The 9,204-nt window shown below is 45.3% G+C and overlaps 1 protein-coding gene across 2 annotated transcripts in view; it reads left to right on the top strand.

The window, feature by feature from the left end:
- Positions 1 to 216: 216 nt before the first annotated feature.
- The window catches only part of cdk6 (cyclin dependent kinase 6), a 58,937-nt gene continuing 49,949 nt past the window's right edge, over positions 217 to 9,204 (top strand). The window contains exons 1-3 of one of the 2 annotated variants that reach the window (XM_031853719.1): positions 217 to 811; positions 1,642 to 1,996; positions 5,318 to 5,453. In XM_031853719.1, coding sequence (XP_031709579.1) covers positions 1,773 to 1,996; positions 5,318 to 5,453 — 360 coding nt within the window. In that variant the 5' untranslated portion in view covers positions 217 to 811; positions 1,642 to 1,772. Of the gene's footprint in view, positions 812 to 1,452; positions 1,997 to 5,317; positions 5,454 to 9,204 lie in introns of both variants that reach the window. The other variant, XM_031853720.1, reaches the window with a different exon arrangement.

The following is a 9,204-nucleotide window of genomic DNA, read 5'->3' as shown; positions in this document are numbered from 1 at the left end:
GTAGGGCGAGCTTGACACATTGCATCCCCGCTGGCGCATTGTTGCCGCCGGAGTTCCTCAATGGCTTGAAGGGGAGATAGATAGTGTGGCCGTCCATCCAATAAACGGCCTCTCTCCCCTCTCCGATCCCCGCGGAGCTCCCAGTTTTGACACAGGAGACAAAACACGCGGAGGGGACTCTGAATGGCAAAGCACCGTGGAGGCCGAGGGAGAGCAAAAAGGAGGCGGTTTGCCTTTGTAGTCGGGGAGGAATGCGGAAATGTCCTCGCTCCGTGTCAAACCTCTCTGAAGGGGGTCAGGCCACATTCAGCCGGCGTGGGAAAGCCAGGCAGAGCCGGAGCTCACACGGGCGAGCGGGGCTGCAGTTGCATGGGGCTATCCGGGGATATATGGCAGAAAAAAGAAGAAGAAAGAAAGGAGAAAATCCAAAGAAGAGCGTGGTTTTGGAGGGCCGTATCACGCGTTTGCCTTTGTCCTCTGACCCCCCCATCCTACACCCCCTTCCCCTCAACCCCCACCCACACACATACACACAAAGTTGCAGTGAGAGTGTGGGTGTGTGAGTTTTCGTACAGCCCTCCGCCGCCACCTCCCTCGTTTGAGTGTCTCTGCCTGGGCTGGTGCAGTCTGAGGGATGGGGGATTAGAGCCTGCACCGTCCAACTACCTGTGTGGCCCCCGCATGGAGGACAGTGGACAGGGATGCGTTTGATGCACTTCTTTTTTTTTTTAAATCCGAGAAACGAATGCCTCCTCAGCATTTCCTCGGACATGCCGAAGTTGCGACATTTTTATTGACAACATATACCAAGGTAAACACTGAAAGTGTGGATATTTATGCAGAATTGTGTGCATTTTTTTTTTCTTTGCGAGGCTAGAAATGTTACTTTACAACGCAATCATATTTTGAGAAGTGAAAAGAGCAATTCACCGACTTGCCAGCATTTAAATGAGCCCATTTGAGTCCACGCACAATTAAATTAAAAACAATTAGAGGAAGCTATCTAAGCTAATGAAAACATCGTTTAAACCCTGCTACTGCCTTGTTTTACACACTTACAGCGATTGCGGGTGCGAAATATGAGTTTTACTGTGTTTTAAATGGATTGTTGCTGTAGGAAGTTCAGACAATGCAATCAGTAGACAGCCACGTGCTCGCCAAGTTTGTGTCGCCTCAAACAGAAACTTTGATAAAACGGGACAGAATATGCAGTTAGTTTGCTAACTTAAGCACAGCGTGCTGTGTGAGGTCTGTGCTCCCGTTTCGCGTGTTCTCTTTAAATGTTTAATTTCCTTTTTAACAGAGTTGGACAGCCCACATGAACTAACTTCAACAACACTGCATGTGGGGCGAATTGCTTAACACGCGAGGCTGTTTATTTGGTGCAAATAATAGCTTTAAGAAGAGGGTAAATGTGGCTCGTTTTAATTATTTTGCATTACTGTGTGTTAGTGGTAGGAGGACATGAGTTGCTGTGCGTAATAGGAGGAGGAGGAGTGGAAGTCGGGACGCAACGGGGCTCTTGTGTTGATAGTCGGAATAAAACATCATGACAGTCCTGTTGTTGCCTACCTGGAGCACCGTTTGACCAAATCTGACAAAGATGGTGTCTTCCTCCATCTGTGTCTCCCTGTCATCTAGGCATTGCATGTGCCAACTTTTTTCTGTGAATATGCCTTTGTGAGGAACCCTCTGGCTCGTCAACCTCGCCGGGATTCCCCGCAGTAGTTTCAACAAGAGACGAGAGGGGCAAAAAAAAGAAATCTGCAAAAATGGACAAAGAAAGTACTGGTACTCAATATGAACCCGTGGCCGAGATTGGAGAAGGCGCTTATGGGAAAGTGTACAAGGCGAGAGATTTGAAGAACGGCGGACGCTTTGTAGCCCTAAAAAGGGTTCGTGTCCAGACGGAGGAAGAGGGGATGCCTCTCTCCACCATCCGGGAGGTGGCGGTACTGAGGCAGCTGGAGGCCTTTGAGCACCCCAATGTTGTCAGGTAAGTGTGGGGTAGAGGTGGGTAGCCATGTATGTGTTTGTGAGAGAGAGAGAGGGGAGACAATGTGACATTAAGTTTGTGTATAATTCAGAGTAACGCACACTTCTTCTGTTTGATGGTCTCTGATGGCAACCATGCTGCACCATGAGACTTTTTCTTTAAGGCCTACACTTATACTCACTCTTTTTGTAGCAGACGTCCTCTTCTTTGAACTTTTTCTGCTGACCATGTGAAAATGTGGGTTGCGCAACAACTAGCCACTTGCAACCACTGTTATCGGGCAGTAGGCGCACACCTGTCGGATCAGAAGTTTCTTCACTTTTGTTGTGCTGCTGGTGACGTATCCAGTTTGAAACTATGCCTTCATCATCTTTCATTGGTCCACTTCAATTACATTGATTCACCTCATGCACTTTCCTCTAAAAAAAATCAATGAGAGTACCTGAACTGAAATCAAAATTCAGTTTGATCAAGTGGAATAGTGTTTGATGTAGTGAGTGCTCAGCGCTTTGACAGGACAGACAAGTATCGATGAACGCACATCAGCTTGGAGTACATCAAACCTGGGAAGTGTCCATTCAAAGCCGGTATTTCTAATATTATTCCTTTAGCTTTCTGCAGGATCTTTGTAACGTACATGAGTTTTAATTAGAAAATATTACCAGGTAAAAACTATTCTAAGTATCTGGGATTACATTTTCCAAACTCAAAGGTTCATTTTATGGTTAATACGTAAACCAGGGCTGAAAATAACTATTATTTTCATATTATTGTTGGTTGGTTGCATTTCTGCTCTATTCAGTAAAAATGAGTATTATTATAACGTTGTCATGTGTTCAAATGTAAGTTGTGAAATTTAGTTTTGGCGAGAAACTTAAATACATACAATTGTTTGAAGGAGATTTTCTCACAGCAATATAAAATAACAGAGAGACGGGATTATAACCCATTTAACGTTTTACTTTTTTGTACTTGGGATCGGCTGATATTCAAGTTGAAACAAAAAGATCTGTATATATTTATGTGATTTGTTTTCTTTAAATTTACAATGTGCTATACGGTATGTAACTTGTTTTGAAAATAGCTATACAACCAATTAAAAAGCATGTCGCATGTTTGAAGCATTTTATATATTCAACGTTATTGTGTGCCCATCAATACTGATCTATGCTGTCCAATTACCCTTGAGCAAGACACTGGCACTCTCCCTGCTCAGTTACTGTAAATCAGACTGGATTGACTGATTACAGCCATTTTGAACTTCAGTTACTTAGTTTGTTGTTTTGCTCCTCTGTGCTCTGCACACAGAGGATGTTTTCTTTCAGTTTGTGATGAATTGATTAGTCCGAGGTTGATAGTCGGACACTGCATCATATGTTAGCACTAGCCAAGGTCTGACCTTGGTACTTTTTTTATTATGGAATATTGAAGGGGAAACTCTAAATGGACGTTTCAGAAGCTTGGCTAGTGCCCTTGTGCCTCTAACAATAATTCCCCTGTGCATAAATGAATGATGGAGGATAATGGTTATGATTTTCTCTTAATGGGATCACAATGGGTTTTGTTCTCACTGTAAGACAAATGCGTCAGTGGCTATAAAGTTCTACAAAGGTCAGTTTTATTTAGTGGTTGAACACACTTTGTGCGCTACTGTGGAAGCATTAGTTTAAATAACACGCAGTAGCATTTGTTGCAATACATCGGTTCAAGAGTGCAAACCGGCGGCTCTTTGGACTATTGGAGGAAGTTAACTATCCTCCAGTTTAGCCAAGCAGCTCAGGCCAGGAAGGGTGCATTGTGGGCCTTCTGTGTGACTCCAGGCAAGCCCTGGATGTTTGTAATGAGACCCATTATTCATTCCATATGTTCAGTGTCTGCTGAGAGCCCCCATTGTAGCCCAACAATCGAGCTGTGAGGGGCGTTTAACCCCAGCGCTTCAAGAGGAGGGCGCCGTCTATTCTGTGACATCATGCACAGTACTAATACCTTGAATGAATCGCCTCTCACTCCCTGCACTGACTCCAGCAATACCAGGTCCACTGATTACAAGGGGGGTTGGCAAGGACGCACGGTGACTCGTTGGATAGGGATGAAAGAGTTTTCGGAGAGATTGAGTCATTTTTACCCATGCTCCGATTTTAAAACGGCTCATGTAGATTAGCTAGTTTGGGTTATAGCGGTACGTACACTAAATATTTGCTCAAATCCAATCGATCTCTGCATTTTGAGGCACATATCGTCGCATTGGGTCAATAAAGACATTGTAGATGTAGTCTTAGTAATGGGAGACGATGATTAATGTGTTGTAGCCGACAAATTTAAACCGACTTTACAAATCATATTTATCACTTTATTGGATAATATACTTTAACGGTGAGGTGATTACAGTAACCCATTACAACACGTAGATCCATGATGGCTCCCTTCGTCTCCCGTGTTGTTGCAATGAAAGGTGCTGCCTCTGCAGCTACAGCCGACGTCCACTCGCCTTCCCATCGAGCGTCAGGAGTTGTCATAGTGCCGGTTGAGGAATGCTGCTTGTGCTCCCCAAGCTCTTTGAAGAGGACATAGTGGATAGCTTTTTTTCAGCTTTTCACCAAAGCCCGCCTTGGCAGGTCTGCCGGCATAATCTGGATTCTTGGCCATAGTTTGTTGCCTAGTGAAACACAGCCACAAACTCTTTGGGTGTTTGGGGCTTGATGGTCTTGAATCTTTACAAGCTTCGCACAGAGGTAGTTTTTCATGGGGAACCCAACACAATGTTATCGGCGTGTCTTGCAGCACATGATAATTCTGCCCTCCAAGCTTTCTCTTGTACGTTTCTGTAGGATAAAAACACCCAGGAGTCATAGGATTTAATATCCAATAATGGAGGATCAATCTCCTATATCCAGCTCTCAGCTGTTGAGTTTTCATGGGAGGATTTTCCTTTTCCATAAAAAAGAATATTGAAAAATTGTGCATCTCAAAGCTTTACGCAGTGGAACCAAAGCTATTGTGTTCATAAAACTGTGCTACATGGTACGAAAAGGGCAATGCTTTGACTTTACTGAATGTGAAGATGACTGTCATTCAACAGTACACCTGTCATCGATAGTCTGACGTCTCAATTTACTGCTCACCATAGGTTAAACTATTGTTGAAGGAAGGGGTGAATGAGTGAACAATGGAATGAATGGAAAAAGAAAGAACATGCAGACATAATAACAAAGAGATATTCACTCATATTAGTTGTAGTCGGAAGCTCTGCAGCACGCTGAGCAGTGCGGAGCCCATTGAATCAATTGTATTGATCTCCTCCACCTGTTCCTCTTGTTCCAGGTTGTTTGATGTGTGTACGGTCTCCCGGACTGACCGAGAAACCAAGCTCACCCTGGTTTTTGAGCACGTGGATCAGGACCTGACCACCTACCTGGAGAAGGCCCCCGATCCTGGAGTACCACCCGAGACCATCAAGGTAACCATCGGTGTTGTTATCTCGAAGTGCTGTGGAAGACGGATAGTGTTTGCGGTCTTTAATGGTGTGAGTGACTTCTGTTGTCTTCACTTTTAAAGCATCAGTGAGGAATACATTTAAACACACGTAAGAAGTGAGTTTGAAACCTTATTCACAGTATTTTAAATATATATATGTGAGCTTGGTTTCTCGGGGTGATTGTGGCTAAGTGGATAGCAGGGCAGTCTTTCAATCAGAGGGTCGGCGGTTTGAACTCCGGCTCCGCTAGTCGCATGTCGATGTGTCCTGGAGCAAGACACTTAACCCCAAAATTGCTCCCGTAGCTGTGCCTACGGTGTAGAAATGTGATAGACTCTGAATTGTAAGTCGCTTTGGATAAAAGCGTCTGCTAAATGACTGTAATGTAATATAGGAAGCTATTTGCTGATTCTCTGGCTTGAACGCTGCAGGGCCACAGTTTGAGTGAGTGATTATTTATTTTGTTGGCCACAGAGGACAGAGTGCAGTTCCCTCTGACATCAGAGGTACCGGGGCATTTTGAAGCGCAGCACATGTGGCAGATGGGCTCCAAATTAGAGACTCCCTGCCTTCTCTATTTTCACTCTGCCCCGTCTCCCAGCAAGTTTAAACTGCATTACAGATGGAGACAGAGAAAAAGTGTCTGCGAGAAACGGGATTTTAAAATCCTCCCTTTGTGTGTAAAAAGGGACTCAATTTGATGCCAACAATTGTACTTCACAGAAGTTCCACCCCTCTATCAACAATTCCAGTGAGCCGATTCAAACTCACTATCACATTCTCCGATTCATTAAACAAATCCACCGAGTGTCCATTTCCTACTTTGCCAAAAGGTCGGAAATGGATGGGGCGCCTCCTCCTTTCCTCTGTGACTGTCTCCTTTTTTTTATTTTAATCTTTCCCACACTAAAAATCTCTTCATTGTGTTTCACCCCAAGGTCTGTAAATGTATTGTGTACCATGATATATATACTGTATATTCCTATATTTGGAATACGGTCCTCAAGAGTTTAAAGTGTCACATTTGAAAACGGAGAAGTTGTGGAAGCTTGAGTAACCGTTGCCTTTCACCCCAGGGCCGGGTTTATGTATGAAAGTTTTTGTGTCGAGCTGCAATGTCGGTGCGGCGCTGTGCAAGCGTAGACGAGTCAGGTAGATCACACCCGAGGCTTTCCCAGGGTTTTCGCTGAAGTCGATACAGCATAGGGTGTGATCGTGCTGATCACGCTGCTCGGCTCCAAATATTGTATTTCAAATCACCCATTTAAATGAAAAACCCTGCCGATTCAAATTGTTATTAATTTGTTGCAATTTAGTCACTTAATTGATTAGTTGACAGAAAATGTATCTGCAACTAATAGATTAATTGTTTGAGTCATTTTCCAAGCATTTGTATCATGTGTCTAGTTTTCCACCATTTGTTTTATCTTTTGGCTTTGCGCTGTTGGTTTGTTTGTGTGTGAGAGTCGTGCCACTCGCATGAAGCGGTTAGAAGAGCTGTAAAAATGTTAGAAACAACAACATTCCAGCCTTATATCTGCCAAAAAGTGCCTTAAATCTGCAGCGTGGGAGCATTTTGGATATAGAAAATGACCAGGGAGGCATGTGAACCGCGGATTAGTTACACAGTTTACCATCATTTCACTGCCGATCATTGGCCTATATTCAGTAAAAATATGTGATCTGGGGATCTGCCTTAATCGGGAAGTAACAATTCTGGCGTTGGAACACGTTTGGAGGGGAGGAGGTTTCTTAACGATGTTCAACGATCCAACAAGCGCCTTTGAAGCATACGGTCCCCTTAGGGCACCCCTCCTTCTTTTGCTTTATCCTAACATCCATACAGCTGGAGCCTTGAGGGGACAAAAGGACAATGTTGGAGTGACAAGATGACACAGGCACCATCCCCTGTTATTTCTAGGACAGTGGACACTGCACAGTAACACCCCCCCCCCCCGCTCCTAGCAACTTCATTTGGCCCCGGCGATAGTGGATCCCGGTCCAACAATCCCAAAATTACCACACCTGTGCCCATCTCATTAAATTCTAACCCTATTCAAGAGCGTCCCCCTTGAAAACCAAAAGGAAAACATTCAGCCTCAGCTAAAGACCCTAAACCCAAAAGAATGGGTAAACTTTTCCTTAAAAACAATCTACCCCCAGCATCAGACAAACCCACCCTGCCCCAGCCTGTCCATTTAAGCCCCCCTCCCCCCGCCATCCACCACCCACTCTCAGACTCAAGACCCACCGCATGGTCATTGATGAAAGCGGTCCTCCTCCAGGAATCAAATGAGCTGGAAGGACATCAAGGAGCCTGGCTGCTCTAGCCTCGGCGCTAGTCAGCCGGGCCAGCGCTTGGGTCTCACCCACCCTCCTCCGCCACCATCGTCCAAGCTTCCACAACTCCATTCTCTGGGCCCATAAAGGGGGAGGTTAATGAAGCATGGGGAGGGAATTACACTAACGCTAACCGGCAGATGTCCCATATTGTGCCTAGCTACAATAAACAATATGGCTGCCTCTGGTACATTAGCATTAGAAAAGGAGGCACACTCAGAAAGCCATGTTTTGACTGCATCTTGCAGAGGGCTGACTACTTTTTTTCCCTGATCCTCCTGCTTTTTCAGGGTCAGATCTGTTGCTTTGTGTGATTTGTGTTTCCTCCTGGCCAAGTTGCTTGTAGGGTTTTTTGAAGTTTAAAGTGCTGTCAGTTGAAGGCGGTTATGTGTTGAGCAACTTTTGTTGCTGCAGAAATCCACTTTGTGTGACGAGACGGCTCACAGTAGCTGTCCGTGCCGCATGTGGTCTTAAACTTTGTGGCGCGTGTGGTAATTTGGCGCTTCAAATTTTTCGAACTTGGTACTCCCCCATTTGCAATGCAGCAAGTTATGCTGTTTTACATAGTTCGACTATTTGTCATCACTCAGTTGCGAGGTTAATTGATACAGCAGAGACTGTGGCACTCGGGCCAAGGGGGCCAAGATTGTTTGTCTGTTTGTCCAAGAGTCACACTTCTGAGATAATTAGTGTTTACTAGGAAATGCTGCTGAAAGGAAGCACAGTGAAATGGCTATTTAAAGCGGAGAGGAACTGATTTGGGGGGGGGGGGGCATGCTATTGTGTCAGCCCCCCTACACACACACACACAAAATAACCAACTGCCTGCCTCTCTCCTATGGCCCTGTCTGCCTGCTGCCCTCCTCTCTGGGTCATGGCTGGATGGAGATGTAGAAAGGAAGGTCTGTTTATGCATCCTGCCTGCCCTTGGTCAGAGGGCACACACACATGTGCATGCTTACACACACACACACACACACACACACACACACACACACACACACACTAAAGCACCCTTACACTGGGGTGCGTACACACAAATGGAAATGTAGATACACACATATTATGTTAACAGACCCAGAGGGACATCCAGTTTGTGTGTCTAAACACACACACACAAACGCATCACTCCCCATCGCCACAGCATTGTGTGGGGCGTCCTGTCTCCTGCTCTGTGGCCAGCACAGCAGCCAGCCCCACGCCGTTTGCTAATGTTTTCTGCTTGAGTGTGCAGACCCCTTTGACTCACTCACCAGCTGGTGGGCCAGTGAATAGAGCAGCGGGCTCAGGTCCATGTCACTTGTGAGGTCTTGGCAGAGGCTTTTGGGTGTGTGTGTCGGGGTTAATGTGTGTGTGTGTGTGTGTGTGTGTGTGTGTGTGTGTGTGTGTGTGT

This window comes from Anarrhichthys ocellatus, unplaced genomic scaffold (genome assembly GCF_004355925.1).
Source record: "Anarrhichthys ocellatus isolate YVR2014 unplaced genomic scaffold, GSC_Weel_1.0 scaffold14, whole genome shotgun sequence".
NCBI classification, from domain to species: domain Eukaryota; kingdom Metazoa; phylum Chordata; class Actinopteri; order Perciformes; family Anarhichadidae; genus Anarrhichthys; species Anarrhichthys ocellatus.
This window is presented reverse-complemented; position numbering and strand designations above follow the sequence as displayed.